The sequence below is a fragment of the Mauremys mutica genome, chromosome 1, assembly GCF_020497125.1.
Source record: "Mauremys mutica isolate MM-2020 ecotype Southern chromosome 1, ASM2049712v1, whole genome shotgun sequence".
Taxonomy (NCBI): Eukaryota; Metazoa; Chordata; order Testudines; family Geoemydidae; genus Mauremys; species Mauremys mutica.
The window spans coordinates 157104367-157123386 of NC_059072.1; the positions used below are offsets into that span (position 1 = coordinate 157104367).

The 19020-nt window shown below is 46.8% G+C and overlaps 1 protein-coding gene across 6 annotated transcripts in view; it reads left to right on the top strand.

The window, feature by feature from the left end:
• Positions 1-13218, top strand: part of GPR156 (G protein-coupled receptor 156) — a 54739-nt gene extending 41521 nt beyond the window's left edge. For 4 of the 6 annotated variants that reach the window (XM_045002416.1, XM_045002415.1, XM_045002414.1 and 1 more), the window contains 3 exons: positions 3478-3714; positions 8812-8973; positions 10458-13218. In XM_045002416.1, coding sequence (XP_044858351.1) covers positions 3478-3714; positions 8812-8973; positions 10458-11843 — 1785 coding nt within the window. In that variant the 3' untranslated portion in view covers positions 11844-13218. The remainder of the gene's footprint in view (positions 1-3477; positions 3715-8811; positions 8974-10457) is intronic. The other 2 variants (XM_045002418.1, XM_045002419.1) reach the window with 1 other exon arrangement.
• The last annotated feature ends 5802 nt before the right edge of the window (positions 13219-19020 follow it).

Genomic DNA, 19020 nt, shown 5'->3' on the forward strand with positions numbered 1-19020 from the left:
TTCCATGAACCCATAGACAAACTGCACAGCTCGGGTAGGGGACCCTGAGCCTGTGCAGCAGAACTGTATTCATAATAAACACTTGGGTGTTGTCTATATGGGGAAACTTACTAACATAATTATACCAGTTTAATTATACTGCTGTAGTTATACTGGTTTGACTTCCTGTGTGGCCATTCCTATTGTAGAATAAGAGTGCCACGCAGGGAGTAGTACTGACATATCAATATAATTACAATGGTAAATTTCCCTGTGTAGACAAGATTTTAGTTCTTATATAGCACTTTTCATTTATAGATCTCAAAGGGTTTTACAAATATACCATTAACCCCATTTTACAAGTTTGGAAAACTAAGGCATCCAAGGCTCAAATTTTAAAAAGTATTTAGACATTGCTGAAGTGCTTAGGAATTTAGATCATGATATCCAGGAGCCTTAGACAGTGTCTAGCCTTCAGCTGCGCCATTGTAAGGTGTACAGTGTAGCTGCTCTGTGTCACCAGGAGAGAGCTCTCTCAGTGACAAAATAAAACCACCCCAAACGAGGGGCAGTAGCTTCATCGCCAGAAGTGTGGCTCCTGCTGACAAAGTTCTGGCCACGCCGACGCTTTTTGTCATTCAGGGGGATGGGTTTTTTTCACACCCCTGAGCGACAAAAGTTTTAACAATGGAAGTGCAGTGTAGACGTAGCCTTAATCTCATATTCAAAAGGGATTTAGGCATTTATGATCCAAAATCCCATTGGCAGTCTGATTGGCCTCTATGTGCAAGTCCCTTAAGTACACAATATATAAGCAATTACTTGGCTGCTCTCCTTGATACAATATGTGTTGATCATCTACATCAGCTACTTTGCTCCTGTTAAGTATTAAGTTTTCCCCAAATCCAGAGGGATTGTCTTTATAGTCATTGGCCTCTATAAACTCTTACTGTTCTTGCTTTTAAAAATAAAATATTATCTTTCCTGATGCCAGCTGCCCATGTTTAATAATTCACTGAGCCTGACTCTGGTCTCATCTGCAGGGTTTCACACTCATGTAGCTCCATTGTCTTCCCTGGAATTAAGCCTGATTTACACCAATGTAAGTGAGAACAGAATCAGTCCCTTTGTGTACATATGTCACTCTTTATCTTCAAGGGCATTAACGTTCTCAACCCCTTGGGAGGCAGTTCAGTTCTGTATTCTATCCGCATTTTACCGGCACAGAAATGGAGTGACTTGCCCAAGGTTGCACATAGAATCAGTAGCAAATCCCTTTCTAGAACCCAGGAGTTTTGAATCTGTCCTGTGCTTGTTCCATTAGAGTAACATCCCAGTTTGCCACAAGATGATACCTTAATCTGTCCCCTGGATATTGTTGCCAGGACAATTACATAGTTTTAAATGGGACATAGATGGCTGCCTATTCTGGTTTAGGGGATTAGAAATTGGCTATAGATTTTTTCACCTTTTTGTCACGAGTTCACAGGTAGCTTGTGGCTGAAAACTGTGATAGTGCAATGTCTGCGTGATGGTGTGTATGAAATGAATTTGAGTCTCGGTCCAGTTCCTAGTGAGAGAGACATCAACATCACAGAAGCACCATCAGAACAGAACTATCTGGCAATCCCAGCAGAGAGGCCACCAGGAGTCATGGTCTTCGAAGCGGACTCCCTTCTTGCCCATAAACATGGACTCTCCAGGCCGATGAGCATCCAGCCTCCCTGCAGGCTCATGCTCATTACAAGGCATTGTGAAGGGGCAGTTTGCACTGTCACTATTCCTGTTCTGTGGACAGAGTGTCAATTGACTGCGTGCAGGGGTGGCAGGTTTGTATAATTTTTGATGGTGCCCAGAATGGGTCAAAGTCTCCCCCACTGCCACCTGCCTTGTAAGCCAATATATATTTTTAAAAATAATGTAAAAATGTGAGGGCTGTGGGGTGGGGCTGGGGATGAGGGGCTTGGGCAGAGGGTTGGGATGCGGGGGTGTGGGCTGTGGGGTGGGTCCAGGGATGAGGGGTTCACAGTGCAGGGGGGGGCTCAGTGCTGAGGCAGAGGTTTGGGCTGTGGGGGGTGAGAGCTCCGGCTGAGGATGCAGGCTCTGGGGTGGGGCCGGGGATGAGGAGTTTTGGGGTGCAGGCAGGCTGCCCAAGGCTGAGGCCAGAGAGGAGGACTCCCCCCAGCCCTCTCCCTGCCAGCAGCACACTCACCTCACACCACTGTCATTGCATGTGCTCTAGGACCCCTCTCAGGTCCAGGAAGCCCCCTCACCTCCCCTGTGGTAGGTGTGGGGGGAGGGGGGCCTGCCATCACATGTGCACCTCCTCCCCTGCTGCTGCCCCTCACTGTAGCCTCACTGGGGGTGGGGGATGGGGCTGCCCCTTGCCCAGCTTGGGGCAGGAGTGATGACTGCGGGCGGGGAAGCCCCCTGTGCTGGTGGAGGGTCCTGCTGGAAAAGGGAAGGGCCCGTCCTAGGTGGAAGGGCAGGGGCAGGGGCAGCCTGTGTCAGCCTGCCCTGGCACTAGTGGTTGGGGGGCACTAGGACCCTGTTGTGGCAGTTGGTGCCAGGAACCAGCAGAGCGCAGCACAGAGCTGCAGGGGGCAGCCGTCTGCTGCCCAGTGCTCAGGCAGGGACGTGCAGGGGAGGCGTGTGGGGGCGGCAGGCGGGACCGGGGGAGAGACCCAGCCCCGAACATTGGTGGAGCCAGGCCCCCATGCCCTGAATATTGCTGGAGCATGGGCACCACGGTCCCATATAACTCGCTGCCCCCGACTGCGTGCTCCCTTCAGCACCTTCCACCAACACTCAGGAAATTTTACAGAAGAGAAGAGAAAATAATTGTATTTTAGTTTCCCAGATCTCTCCTTAAAATATGCACCATTTTCCTCTCTTTCTCCAGTGCACTATTTCCTGTTTCTTCCTCTCTTGCCACTTTTTTTTTTTCAATTTACAGATGGCTCCTCTCTTGGAGTTAGACTCATCGTTCTTTGATGGTAGAACTAATTTCTTCTGTTTCTTTTTCTTCCTTTAAGGAGTTTCTGTCTCTGTCTGTCAGTCTCTGGTGTTCTTTTTCCGGGACTCCTTTCCATTTTGGGCTCCTTTACAATTCTTACTATTGGTTCTGATCAGCAGCACCCTCTGTCAATTTAATCCTGGACTCCCCCCTCACAATTCTACTAATACTTCTCATCTTGACCTGCAGCACCCGCTATTATTCCAGTCTTGCCCCCGTCTCCATCCAGCTCTGCCTATGCACCTCAATTCTAACCTGCAGCAACATGCTGAGTGTTTGCTGCCGAGCTACCATATCAAACTGAATTTCTGCATTATAGATCAAAGAGTGTTAATTAGAATTGCACTCAATGTATCTGAGCTTCATTGGCTCAGTATGGGTTGAGGGAAAGACTGTGACATACAGTAATTTTTCACACTCTGGAAATCTGTAAAATCTATTCTCCTTAAACCAACCCCCTTATCCCTATTTTCTGATTCCAGAGCATCCTGTTGATATATGGGACGTACCTGGCTGGTCTGACAGATAATGTCAGCGCTCCACCAGTGAATCAGTCCTTGATCCTCATTGTTGGGGTCAACCTCATTTTCCTTGCTGCTGGCACAGTTTTTTTAGTTAACTGGTTTTTCTACACTTGGCACAACCTGGTCTTTGGTTTTACATCTGGAGGCATCTTCATCTGTACAACCACAATCAATTGCTTCATCTTTGTTCCACAGGTATGAAACAAACTGTGTTCTAAAGGCCTGACTTGAAAGGTCTCCTCAGATATGAGCACACGTAGATAATGCGTTCTGAAATGCTCACTCTTTTTCTTCTGGGATAGTACAACAATACAAATATACAAAGTCTGGGAGGAAGCTCCAGCTGGCTCAGAGGCTGGAGTTGTGATATGGAGCCTTTCATCTTTAACTGCTGGTCATCAGGTCCAGGGGCGGCTCTAGACATTTCACCGCCCCAAGCACAGCGTCATGCCGCGGGGAGTGCTCTGCCGGTCGCCGGTCCCGCGGCTTCGGGAGCCGCGGGACCAGAGGACCCTTCGCAGGCACGCCTGCGGGAGGTCCACCAAAGCCGCGGGACCGGCAGAGCGCCCCCCGCGGCATGACGCCCCAAGCACGCGCTTGGCGTGCTGGGGCCTGGAGCCGCCCCTGATCAGGTCAAATCCAACCAAGGTGCTAGCAACTAAAAAATCATTCCAGTCTGTTTGCTGGTCAGTGGCTTGTGTGAAATGAGTTTTGGGGCCTCTGGTTTTAAGCATTTATATTACACTCATTTATACCAGACTCCTTGGGCTTGGTTTCTTCTAGACTGAAAGCTAAGAATCTGGAAGAGAAAGTGGTGGTTTGGGAAAGGAGATGGTATGCTGTACTGCTGCTTCCTTCCAAATCTGAGCCCTGCAAACAATGCAGGAGTCCCTTCCTTACAGGACATACCAGACTGGGATGTGTTTGCCGAGCACCCCAGAAGAGGTTAGGGGAGGAAGTTGGGGTTTATCCCTGTCCTTACATTCCTGGGGATCAGTGGTGTCTGCAGAGTGCACAGGACCTCAGGTCTGCAATTTCTTTTCAGTAAATGAAACCTTGCACTTCAGTTTTTTTAATACTATTTAAATGAAATGTTGATAAATAGTGACTAAAATATCACCCCAAAAAAGTGACACTGCTTTCTCCTGTTTGCACCAAAGTGGCTCAGAAGCTGAAGAACTGAGCCAGATCTTGTGGGGTTTGAAGCTCTGGTTCCAGGGAGTTTGGACAACCACAGTAACCACATGGCCTCCATCCATGAATCCAGAAGGCCACTTTCCTTCCAATTCCTCCTGCCACTCCCCCAAAATATCCAGGGTAACTCACACCACCATCTACTTAATCCCCAAGTCCACAGCCGCTCTGTCCCTCTGGTCAACCCCCAAGAATCCAGTAGCTATGCATCTCCTCCCAGTCCTTAATGGTGCCTCCTTTCCCTCCTGTTCCTGGTGTTCTGACCCCTCCTCCACTTCCCACAGGGCCCTGGTGTCTCTGCTAATCTCCTCTCCCCCTTTCCTCTCTGTGGCTCTGCCCCTTATTTATGGGGTTTGGTAAAAGAAGTGGCCACTGCCATCTGCTTCTCCCCTGGGTAGGTGACCACCTCCCCACATATTGCTCCCATAGCAAAGCCAGGGTGCTCTAGGTGCCACCAGAGGAGTTTGTGGAGTGGGAGAGGAGCAGGCAGATGGGCGAGAGGCTTCAAAGGAGACACTACTTGTTTTTCTAGCTCTCTGGTAGCCGTGGGCTCTTCCTGCCATGGGAGGGGTGAATTTGGCAGTTCCCCCCACCCTACTAGTCCTCTGCTCACCCCTTCCCTGCCCTGACAAGCAGCGATGGGAGGGGCAGCCCTTGGAGCCACCCCTAGACTTGTGACTACCAGCTGCCACTGGATTTGGTCAAGATGATACCCCTGCAGGGAATACTGGTGTTTGAATCAGAGGTCATAATATGAGAGAGTGAGCCCAGCACTATACATGGGTGCAAAGGGTCCATCAACAGGCAGTTGTGCACATGGACTTGGACAATGGGATTGGTTACTGCTGGTGAATCTAATCTGTTCTGCTGAGGTTCTTATACCACACCCATCACCATAGTACTGAGCACCTTACAGCCTCTACTCTGTCTCTCTTGTCCTTCTCTCTCTCTCTCTCTCTGCCGTAGTGTTCCTCTTCCAGAGAAGCAGGGCAGTGAGCGAGCCTGCGTGCTGCAATGCAGGCAGGCAGCCTAACCGGGCTCTGATGCTTCCTGGGCTGACGGTGGGTTTTGCTGTCCCCTGGGACGTCTGCTCTTCTCCACACTCAGATAGTAAAGCCCAGCTCTCCAGTGTGGGAGGGGGAGGAGCGGGAGCTATTTTAAGAAAAGCTATTGACAGGGCTGTGTTCATTGCTTCCTGTGTATTTCAGGAGGAATCTGCTGTGCTAGGCCTCAGTCTGTCTGTGTTAATGGATACAATCCGCAGGTTGCTATAATAAGAGGGAAAAGAAGAAATGGATGGTGATTGGTTTCTATATTGGTTAAAGAGTTGAGGGCTCAAGGGAATGAGCCAGGGAGGGAGGAACAGAGAGAGAACGGTCTTAAACCAGGCCCAGGAAAGAGTGGGTCTGTGCAAGTGCATTTGCTAGCACCCCTCAGTCTTGACCTGCAGCCCCCCTGCCACTCAGTCTGTGAGACCCACACAGCTCCACAAAACACCTCAATCCTAACCTACAGAACCTCCTGCTCTTTCTGCCTACCCACAACCCCTTCCTGCTCTGCATGATGATTCCTCCCATCTGGTACTCGCATTACTCCCCAAGCCCAGTTCTGTCCTCAGTGAAATATGGAAGCTACAGAGAGGGGTGACAAATACCCTTCTGATCTGTTCAGCCAGACGGTGAGGCACTTTGGCTACCTTACTTTGTGTTCCCCACCTTGAGGCCCTTCTGTCTCAAATACTAAAATCTGCTACTCCCTAAAGAATCCACCCAGATAGTGCTTTGCCCTCCTCTAGCGCCTTCACTCCTGAGCTTCATCAACGTGAATTAAACTTCACAATCCCCGGGGGGGTCTGTGAGCCCCATTCTACAGATGGGGAAATGGAAGCACAGTGAGAGGCAGCAGTTTGCCTGAGCCCACACAGCAAATTCATGTCAGAGCCAGGATATAACCTGGAACTTTTGATTTTCAGTTTCCATCTTCTACCACTAGATGACAGTTCTCCCTATAAAATCACCTGAGTGAACCCTGCCTTCGCTCCTCTCTCTTCCTTCCCCAGATTGGGTAGTCTGTCTCCCTGGGCTGTGAGTTCAGTATGATGCATGCTGCATTGTTACCTTCCACCTGCTCTGATGAGGACACTGGTGGTCAAATGATGAGGAAGAACAGGAGGAGGAGAATATGTTTCTGTGAAAGCAATTGATCAAGACAGTGGAGTGGGAACCAGATCACTGGGGCAAGATTCCTGGGACAGGGGGAAAAAATAACTAAAGGGGTTACAGAGCCTGTCACTTTAGGGTGTCTCTTTTAATCTGGATTAGATTAGTAGTGCCAAAGGTCATCTCTGGTGGCCCATGAGAAATTAATTAGTGGCCAACTGACCACATCACAGAAGACACCATCACAACTGATGCTTGCAGTCTCAAAGGGGAAAGCACTGAATGCACTACTGAGTTCCCCTTTCACTCCTAGGGAAGGTACCTTTTGTTTATGACTGAGGCATATGGGTACGGGTGGAATAGAGGAAAGTTGACCTGCTGTTGCTTCCTGGTTAGTTCATGATCTCTGGTTAAAGGCAGTCACTCTCCAGGGCTGTTGATCCAGTGCCTTTCACCAGCACTATATGCATGTAAACATTTTTTTTAAAGCAGGTGCAATTTTTTAAAAAAATACCTGTTTAAAATTCCGTATCATAACAGAAGTACATAAAATAATGAAGTGCAGAGAGAGGGTAGATCAGGTGCTCCTCTTTACTCTCATAAGACAGGATTAATACAACCCATTTAAAGAAAAAGCCCATTGTATGATTAACCCATGGAACTCACTGCCACTAGTTATCACAGAGGCCAAGAACTTAGGAGGATTTAAAAAGGATTGGCATTTAAATTGATAATGAAAACATCCACAGTTGCTATCTGTGATACATAAATGTATAAACCCTCATTCTGCAAGGCAAAAGCTAACTGCTGATAAGGGTTAGGCAGAAACTTTTGCAATAAGCAAATTATTCCATAATTGTCCATTACAAGGTTTCTTGCACCATTCTGTGAAATCCTTGGTACTTGCCATTTTTTGAGACACGATAGTGGACTGGATGGACTAGGGCTGGCAATTCTTATGTTCTTCTCAGTAGCAGAATTCATGCGCAAACTGAAGCATAACAAGCAATTACCTTGTATACCCAAATATTGGTGAATAATTCCCACCTTTATTTCTTCCTGGCATTGTGAGGTCAGGTCAGGTGCCTGTTTCTTCTTCAGGAACTCATGTCCTCAATAACTTTGTCTAGGGAGGGCTGGAAGTTGCTCTGTGATAGATCAGCTGTGTCAGGAATCAGTTGCTGCAATGGAATTGTCCTGATTAGCTAAACTGTAAGCTCTTTGAAACAGGGAGCAGATCCTCTCGGTAAAGTGCCTAGCATTCTGTTGGTGCTATTCAAATAGTAATATCTTTTCAAGTAGTGAAGGAGGAGCTGATTTCCAGCTATTGAGCTGCACCATGCAATTTATCATAGAGTTCCTGCATGCACAGTTGTTCTGTTGCTGATCTGAGAGCTTGAGCTTTTTATCTAGCTCAAGCTTTGTAATTCACCTTTTGTTTTGTCGGCTTGATTTTCCTAATAGTTTTGCTCTTCCATCATTCATCTGAAAAAATGAACAGCTGGAGCCTGAATGCACTAGGTTTTCATTCTGACACCAGTGGGAAAAAAGCAGATATTGAGTGGTATTGGTTTTCAACATATCATTCATGATTCAAGATTAATGTGTGAGACATTGTCTTTGTCTATTTCTGACTCAGAGGGGCCCTGGTTTACAACACTGTTAATGACTGTATCATCGACAGGATCTAACTGTGTCTACACAAGCAGCCAAAACCAAAGGCTACACAGGGATGGGGGTGAGGGGAGGATCAAGGCGCGTGTGTGTGAATTTACCCCTTTGTCTCTGTCTCTGTGCATGTCTGTGTCACGCCCTCTCTTTGTCTCTCCCGGCTCTTTGTGTGTGTGTGTGTGTCTCTCTCTCTCTCTGCATCTATCTGTCTGTCTCTCTGTGTGTATATATATTTCATGTGTATATAATGGATGTTTGCACTCAACAGCTCAGGCAGTGGAAAGCCTTTGAGGAAGAACAGAACCAAACCATTAGCCACATGGCAAAATATTTTTCCAGCCCCAGCAAGAGCTTCCACTCCATGTACAGTGAAGAGCAGATCTGCCAGCTGATAGGGGAGAAGAACTCCATGCAACGGCTGCTTACTGAGGTAATCTGCACTCATAGGCAGCTCGTGCTAGTGGAAAGAGCAGTCCCAGCCATTGATCTCCCTCTGGCTCAGTGGCCAGCAGCTGTTGTCCTCCCTTTGCTGTACTCTCTCCCCGCCTCCCCCTTTGTCTGTTGAAGGATTTGTAGGTTAGAATACCCTCTGTCACAAACCGGTCAAAATGGAGATTTCCCATTGTATCAGCTTCCCTCAAGAAATAATACATGGAAAGGCATTTTTTAAAATGATTTTACATCTTTTTCCCAGATTGTCAAACTTGATGCATAAATTAGGGCAACTGGCAGAAAACTGGCCTGATTTTTTGGAGCTCACACAAAGATCTAATTTAGCGGGGATGCGTCCTATCCCAAAAGGTCTCCAGCTCCCACTCCCTTTCAGCTTTCTCCAAATTATACAACCAGAAATGCTTTGGCTGTTAGAACAACATTATGTTCTAATATAATTGGTGCAAATGTTTCTATATGCAATCTCTCAAATACCCGCATCTTGCAAATGTTCAAGGACATGATGAGGTGCAGCTAGGAAAGGAACAAGCACAGGACAGATTCAAAACTCCTGGGTTCTAGAAAGGGATTTGCTACTGATTCTATGTGCAACATGCTTCACGTTTCATTTTAAAGATGTGATTCTGCTATTTCAAATTATTATTATTTAAAATCTAGAAGGTAATGGGGTAGAACTGTGCAGAACTGGAATTCTAGAAACTAGAGGAGATGGTTCTATATGGGACTTTGAATGATTGTCTCTGGATTCTCTGATCTGTACAAACAAGTGCCATTTCTGTACTGCAGTATAATGGTTTGCTTCCCAGTAAGTAGGCCCCAGTGGAGCAATTTTTTCCTGCTGCATTTTTTTAATGTCCCACTTTTTTGTCTCTAAGACATTCATCTATTCTAAATAGACAGCTCAAAGACCAGGTCTAGACTCACGAATTAAGTTGCTCCAGCTGCATCGCTCAGGCATGTGAAAAATCCACACCCTGAGCATCATACTTAAGTCAACCTAACCCCTGGTGTAGTCAGTGCTAGGCAGGGGAGCTGGAACAATTTTTATAGTAGGGGAGCTGAGAGCCATTGAACCAAACTGTAAACGCTGGATATGATGGAAACCACTTCAAGCCAGGGGGTGCAGCAGTACCCCCAGCACCTCTAGTTCCCACACCTGCAGTAGGTCAGTGGAAGAATTCTTCTGTTGACCTAGCTATCGCCTCTCAAGGAGGTGGATTACCTAGGCCAATGGGAGAACCTCTCCTGTCACTGTAGTGAGTGTCTGCACTGCAACTGTGCTGCTGTAGCGTTTCAAGAGTAGACAAGCCCAAGGACTGACACTCTAGCATTTCCTCTGAAAAACAGACTGACTTCCTGACCTGTTTGCCTTTAAATCCTTAATCTTAATGTAGTATTAGCATTGTTTTCTGCACCAAATTTGATGTGTTTATTTATTTATTTATTTTTGATTTGTTACAGAAAAATGCTGTGATTGAAAGCCTCCAAGAGCAAGTGAACAATGCTAAGGAGAAGCTGATGAGGCTGATGTCTGCAGAGTGCAGCTATGATTCAATGGGCCTCGCTGTTCCTTCCACATCCTTCTCCATCTTGGCTCAGAACACAGGTAGCCATGTTGAATCCAGTGGCTGTGCCATGGAAGCTGAAGGGCTGCATGGAGACAATTTCCCCCCTGGTCAAGAGCAGAACCCTTGGCACTGTCCCAGTCTCCCAGATACACAGTGCAGTCCAGTGTCTGTTGGCAAACAAGTTTGTGATGGTATCATCCAGAACCATGAACATATAAAGCACCAAAACACTTCACCAGAAGATCGTAGTTGCTATGAGGCACTGTTTTGTAACCCTATGGACATCTCCGAATACAGCTCTAAGGAGGTCCAAGAGCAATGGAGGCCTCCAAACAACAAGAAATGTATCGACAATCCACCAATACCATTGACCCAGAATCTCTCAGCAATTGATGGGAGAGCAGAGCAACCAGAGAGCTCAGCAGCAACCAAAGAACAGCCCTCAAAGGTCAGTGAAAAGTTGCAGGAAATCTTGCAAGAGCTGAGCATTGGCGGCATAGTTAGTGCCCAGGCATCACCCAGGGGGCCTAGGCAACCCAGCCACAATGCAGAACATGAAAAGAGGGCAGCCTGGAGACCCTGGGAGAGTTACACAGGCATCTGCACTTACCTTAGTCCTTACAGGACAAGACGGCGAAGAAGAAGAATCCCAGTCCATCCACCTTCCACCTACTTTCCTGCGTCCATGACCCCACAAGCGTGGTGTCTCACGAACAAGCCAGTCAGCAGGACACAGAGCACTTGGAGCCGTGACGGATTAACTCAAACATCTCTGGATAAAGCAGGTGACACCAGTGATGGAAGGTTCCTCTATCAGCCATCACCCTCCTCATCAGTCATCGACAAAATGTCCAGCTTCCAGCTGAAGCATAGGAAGAACTGGTCTGAAGAACAAAGCCATGAAGGGAATGCCCAAGTTTCAAACAAACACCAAGGCTCTGCCCAAGTGAAGAACTACAATGCTCTGCTGTATCCCCCCAGTTCCCTCAGCCTCCAGCAGCAGCAGGAGAATGCTGGGAGGGACCTGGAACAACCCCTTGTGCCTTCCCTGTGCCTTTATCCAGACTCTGACTCCAGTAGCAGCTCGGAGGAGACATTCAGCTGCTGCCACAGGCCTCACTGTGAAATCTGCTTCCACAGCCCTGGTGACTCCAGTGACAGCTGCACCACTGACACAGACCCAGAGCCTGGCGGGTCCCTAGCCCACTGGACAAAGCTTTATGGCAGGCCTCAGCCCATCGTGAACTTCAAAGATGATCTGAAACCCACGTTGGTGTAAATGTAAATGAAGACATCCTATTCCAGAGGCATTCCCCCAGACAAGTTGCGTTTTAAACAGTATGGAATGAACGCACCATCTGAGGGAAGTGGGTTGCTCAGAGAATTGGGAATGGGATATAAAGGCCCAGATTTACAAAGCTGCTTAAGTGCCTAATTCCCAGTGAAATTAATGGGAGTTAGGTGCCCAAATACCTTTGTGAATCTGGGCCAAAGCCTTTACCTGTCTAGGATGCTAATTCAGATCCAGTCTAGGTCAGGTGTGACTGACAATCACAACCATCAGATAGCTGGTTAGTGGTATTATTGAAATGAGGTAGCGGTTTTAATCCAGTTGCTATGGACAGGTGCCCACATCACATACAAACTCATCACACTAATTGGCCTTCTTGTCAGCACTCTGAGCAGGGAGGTCAAGGATTGAATTGACCAGGCTGACTGTACCACCCTCGCATCTTAGAGGGCTCCTTCTGGGTCGAAGGTGATTTGCACAGATGGGGAGCAGTGTATGGGGAAGACTTGAATAGCTTTGACCCATGCTCTTCCTGCTCTGTACAGCACACAGCTAAACAGAGACCTTCAGTCCCCCGGAGCTGTCAGTGTGGAACCTTTCACCAACATTGCATTCAATTAAAATTTGTAAAAAAGAAATTTGGAATTATTTTCACCTTGGCATTCAGCCTTAATGAGCTAGTCTCTCAACACAGCAAGAATCTGGGGGTGGCAGAAAACACTAGACTTCCTATTTTTGTTTTGTGGTCTCTGAGCAAGCTAATGAAATCCAAGGCTGACTTCTCCAGACCTGACTTTGAATTTCACTCCGTTTAAATATACAGCAGCAGGTAGATACTGAGCAGAGTTGAAGGGGGAAAGCAGAAAAAGCTTGACAGCACTGCAGATGATTTTTTAAAATTGGGTTTGTGCCCTTTTGTGCTTCTTTATGGTGGACACAATAGGTGAGAAAGGTTTGAAGTTTCTTAGTATTTTCTGCTCATGTCTACCTTAGAAATAGCAGGAATATCAAACCTGGTATCCCTGCTTTTGCTGGTAGATCTCTTGGGGGAGACAACCTCAGATAGTTATTGAGATCTGACGCATCTTTACATAGGAGGAGAGGGGTGCTGACATTTTGGTTGAATGGAGGTCTGTGTTAGACAGGCATTAACAAAAATGAAACAGTTTTAAACAATGTAAGTAAAAATCCCCTTTCAATTACTCTCTGGCAATGTCAGAATTCTACTAGTGCTCTAGCCTAGGGGTTCTCAACCTTTTTCTTTCTGAGGCCCCCCAGGATACTATAAAAACTCCATGGCCCATGTGTGCCACAATAACTGGTTTTCTGCGTATAAAAGCCAGGGCCGGCATTAGGGGGGAGCAACCAGGGCAACTGCCTGGGGCCCCACACCACAGGGGCCCCCATGAAGCTACATTGCTCAGGCTTCAGGTTCAGCCCCAGGTGGTCGGGCTTGAGCTTTCTACCCTGGGCCCCAGCTGGCTCCAGTCCAATGACTTTCTACCCTGGGCCCCAGTCTAATGCCGGCCCTGCTTGGCAGCCCACCTGAAACCTGCTTGCGGCCCCCCAGAGGGCCCCGGACCCTGGCTGAGAACCACTGCTCTAGCCCACGTGGAATCTTCCAGGCTTGACAAGGCCTGGATTTCTAAGGTAAAAACAATGAAAAATGTATCTTTTGAAGAAAAATATCCCACCTTTCAGCCCTGCTTTGTCCATTATAATAAAGACACAAACAAGAACACCATCCCGGTTTTGTTTTCCTTCACTTGTCACCCCTAACAGTTAAAGAAAACCAGTTTCCCTCTAGCTGTATTCATTCCCGAGCTGCTGTTTCCATAGCTGTCTAAGTGTCTGGGGCTGCCCAGCGTGACCGTTCTGTTGCTGATTAAATGCATTGAATAGGTGGAACCTACTGACACAAAGTAATCAGACAGCATGGGCCACCTATACAGGTGCACAAGGTGGGGAAGGAACAAAAGACTTCTCTCAGTGCACCCCAGCACTGGGGCTGGCCACCAGCTCCCCTGGCATACGAGGCACCCTAAGGAGGTTGGGGGACACAGGACAAAAAGATACAGCAATATGCCCTCTCCCCGTTTGCTTGGGAGCTCCAGCAGGCATTAATGCATAGGGCCTGGCAGTGCTTCCACAGGGGAGAGGTGCAGAGTTAATTCAAATCTGTGGACAAGCCCCAGCTGAGCTTTGCATGGCCAACCATACCTCTTGCACTGAGGGGAAGATGCTGGAGCCTGGTGCAAATGAATGGTGCATAGAATAAAATTTTGCTGATGTTTTATTTATAGCCATTATTTTTTGTGACAGGTTGCTTGGAGCTCAGCTCGCCCAGCTGGAAGTCACTGCAGCTCTGTCTCTTGTAAAGCTGGGATACCCTAAGGGACAAGTGCAGCCTGCAGAGACCTAAGCAGTGGCCTCTGGCTGAGCTTTCCCTGCAAGTGCAGGCAGTGTGCACACATCTGAAGGACTCAAACATACCATGGCGGTTCCTCAATTGAGGCATGTGCTGCTACAAGGCTCAGCAGATCTCAGGGGATGCTCATGGATATGCAAATCAGGGGGAGCCCACAGAACACGGGGCAAATTGCCAGAGAGTTACTTAGTGCTGTACAGTTGGGGCACCCCTCTGAGGCACTGGCAGGTGTGTGAGCATCTTGTGGGTATTTTACACCAGGCAAGACAGGGAACGTTATTGGCAAGAGCAAACAGTCCCTAGCCTTAGGCAGCTGAGCCTGGAAAAAGTAGCCCTAGTTGTGAACTCTGACCAGGGGAGGATGCTCTGCCCTGCTTCCCCTCCCAGCTCTCCATCCCTTTGCTGGTGGCGCCACTCAGGATGGGGAGCTAGAGTGGGGAGGCAGCAGCTGCATGCATCCCACCCCCACCGCAGTGTAGCAAGTGTGTGACTTGCTTGGAGACTGAACTGTACTTCCAGGCCCCAGTCACCTGACCAAGGTCAGGGTTACAAAAGGTCAATAGCCCTGTCATGTGGGCAGTGTTGGTGTCTAGGATGCCACCCTGTGTAATGGACAAGGCTGGCTGCAAGTGAAAAGGAGGAGGTAAAAAGCCTTTTATTATTATGGGGTCTGTGTGCTCGGCACTGTACAAACACATAGACAAAAATAGTCCCTGCTCCAAAGAGCTTGCAATCTAAGACTGTCTTCCTAGGAAGGATACGTCTTCTCGCTGTACTCTGAGCCAGCAGCAAAGAATGCGACCACTGTCACATGGAACTCAAAAGGCAGGGAAAGTGCCTGCTCCCAACTAGTGGACAGGTGATCTCTGTGTTAATTGTTCCTTTTGCTGAGCTCACAGTCCATTGCATTCACTGTATTTCGGGGGTGTGTGTGTGAGAGAGAGATTGTGATTTCTGGTTTCTCGGTTACTTGAATACCTACCGAGTAATCCCTGGCAATCCCTTATTCTTCATGCCAGGGTTCTATAACTCTTTCACAGTGTGAAGAACATTTTAATAGAGAGGTTGTCACTTCACATCCCTGTGGCAACTACAGCATTTGCTTACATTGAAAAGTAACATTAAGAAAGTATTTCATGGATATTTAGCATCTTGTAATGCAATTTGGTGGCTGGAAAAGAGAAGAGCCAGCGCTCTGTGGTCCACCAGCAAGTGTTCTGCAGCCACCAGTGGTTCACAGACCACAGCGTGGGAACTTGTGCTCCATGCCATCCCTTACGTGCTGCTACCATTTTGCATGCGCCAGATATTGGGCTGTCTGTGGGGTTGGGAACAAGCTGGGAAGAGGACTCCCAGTAAGAGAGTATCTCATTCATTTATTTTGTCCAGTTAACTTGATTTGTACTTGACCTTTGGTTGATTTATACTTTCCTTGATTTCTATTTCTCTTAGCTTGTTCAAAACATTGTTTAAAATTAAAGGTGTTTTTACCACAGTCTCTTGCAGTGACTTTTGTGTCTCTTACTTCCCTGAGTGGTTGTAGACTCTTGGAAGATAAAAACCGTACTACTACTAGTAGCAAAGGAATGTTCCTGTGTAGCTCAAGTAGACAGGATTTGTGTCTTAGGAGCAGGAAAGTCCTGGGTTCAGTGCCCATTCCTGCAGCTAGGAGCATAGGTTAGGGGCTAAACCCAGGACTGTGTGTCATCCCTGATGCTGGATAAGTCACTTCAACTTGCAGTGCCTCAGGCTTTTAATTCTCTAAAATGGGCATAATTCTGACCTTCTTGGGGGTGAAGGGTTGGGAGGAGTGATTCACTGGTGCCTGTACAGTGATTTATTCTGTTTAATTATTTAAACATTTCTGTTTGTGATTTAGTGATTTTATTTATTATTTAATTATGATTTAGCTGGTGACTAAGGATATGGACAGACAGTTCTCCCTTCTCCGTCTTCTCCATTATACGCCTCTTGGTGGAGAATGAATCGCTTCTCTATGGTCCCTGTTACACTTTGCATGGCCCAGCTGGAGTCAGAGTTCCTGACCCTTTCCCGGTGTGCTCTTTCGGGTGCTAACAAGCCCATCTCCATTCCAGCATTGCACTATCCAGCCCTGCAGTGAGGCAGCGATTATTGTGTTTCTGCTGAAAAGGGTTTTCTAGAGGAGCCTGATAATAACAGTTCCCCCTCGACTATCACTTGACAAGAGGAAAAAACAAACTTCAAAAGATAGAAGGAAGACAGAGCAGCACTCTGCCGTGCTCCCCAGAGCAAGCTCATTAGGGTACAGGAAATGTGCACTGGTTCTGCACATAGAGCATGTTATTAACAATAACTAGCATTTACGTATCACCCTGCATCTTCTGAGCACTTTGCTTATTATCACCCAGTGGTAGATAATAGCTCTATCGCTCTATAATAATGGGGAAACTGAGGCACTGAGTGGTAAAGTGACTTGTCCAAGACCAAACAGTGAATCAGTGGCAGAGCTGGGGCTAAAATCCTGGAACCCTGGCTACCTTGAAATCCGCATTTTGGAAGTAAATTCCTGACATCCAACACCTGCCACTATGACAAGGACACAAGACTAGTCCCCAGGTGAACTCACAGTCATCATCTTCCCTTCTAGAAAGCAACGTTTGTTGGAAGGGAGTTTAGGAGACTCTCCCGCAGGAAATGATAGTAAAGTTTCACTTTATAAGTAAATTTTGGTCAATTGGACAAAACAGGCAGGCAGCACTAACACAGTGACATTTAGGACACTTACTGCAACTCTTGATAGCTTATGTGTAAAAAATAAAACCTACTGTGACTCTGTTTAATGAAACTGTCTATATATGTTATGGCAGCACAGATAGTGAGCTCTTTGGGCAGGGACCTGGCTTGGATTTTCTGTGCAGCACTTTACAAACCTGAGAGTATTGTAAACTACTAGTATTACTGACTTGCAGTAATGTTATTAAAAGTAAGAAGACATCACCTTACTCAGGGTGTATTTGTGGGTGGTGGGGATGACCCACAAAGCCAGCACCAGTTTAATCTAAATGATCCCTACAGTTTACTCAGTGGATATCTTTTTAAATAAATTCCATTAAAAATATATCAAAATAATGTTAAAGTTGCCTGGTTAAGAACACAAAAGTCAGGAAATGCTGAGTTTAACGGTAGCACATGTAACCTTCATTCTCCTTACAATGCATTTCAAGTGTTATTACACTGTAGACCACATCTTACTAGAGTGATTGTGTTTTTGATACCTTCCTTCCATCCAGGATCACACAACATCCCTGTTGCAGCTACAACTATGGTCGACATTGAAATGTATGATTAGGGAAGCACTTGGTGTATTTTTTGCTGTCTCTGTGAAAGTTGGCAGCTGAAAACCAGGAGGAGAGCCGAGCCACGCCACGCCACGCCACGCCACTCTCTACACTTCAGCAGCAAGTGCTCCATGGACCCACACTGTGAGACCCACTGTGCTACAACACAACCTTTAATTATGTGATCACATTTGGCAAGAGCCCAGTCTCATTCACTGCCCAGCATTTGTCATGTACATTGATCCATCACCAGTATCGATGGATTCACTCCAAATCTATATAATGGTAATCGCAATCAGAATGGGGTGCGAATGAAGGCACAGAGCAGCCTGTATGACCTAGCTCGTTCACTATGTTCCCTGCATCATTCAGCGCCCGCACTCTGATCTGTTACTAAAAAGGTTATTCATTGGAAACATCAGAATGGCATATCAGAAGCATCAGCTTGCCCCTCTGCCAGAGCCATGTCATTGGCACAAGTGTCTCAGCCCCTGATGTGCCTCAGGAGCATCTTGGTGTCTCCAATAGCTGAGAAAGTCTATCAGTACCTACTACAACTAGATTAGGAGGCTCAGTGGCACCTCACAGTGTCTTAGGCAGTCTGCAGGGAGGGAACATGAACAAACAAATATTTTAGTATCATGGTAGCCTCTAATACATCAGGATACAGTCACTTTATCATGCAGAGCAAATATAAATAGCTGGGAATCCTATGAGCAGTATTTGTCAGTTTTCAGGGAGAATGCAAAACTACATACATGAGCTAAATCAAATAAGCAAGGAAGGTGCTTAAAACTAGAGAGCTACAGGAAGTAATGTGGGCTAACACCTCTGCATCTTGTATTTGTAGCAATGCTGGGCAGGGCCTTGAATTGTGAGTTACACTATAAATGATTACAAAACATAAAAGCCCTTGTTAGAGCACAGCTATTTTTTAGCTGCTTACTCAGATAATAACGATGCTGGATAAAGACTGATTTTCCTCTGACAGTTAAATCTCTCTCTGTGGTGGATTATAATGGTTGTAAATATCCGCTCTTGTTAGCCCATTACAATGGTTTTCATACCAATAATAGTACATCAAGTACTCTCCTGCTTCTTAATCCAGCCCCCATGCTGCTCTGATGGAGAGAGAGATTTCTCAGAATATTTGGTATCCGTGTGCTTCGGTAAATCTGCTATGCAGACCTTCCTGTCCCTATACACACTGCATTAACTGGTCAACTACTGTGTCATAGGATAAATCCTTTGGGTTATATTCTGCCCTGCAATACAAAAGCACTGAGCTCTCAGTAACTTGTATTACAGCTACATGACTATATCTGAGGGCAGAATTTGGCCCGCAAAATAAAACAACAACAGAAATAGGCCCTGGGGAAGAAATGTGGTCTATTGGTTAAAGGAAAGAACTGGGCGA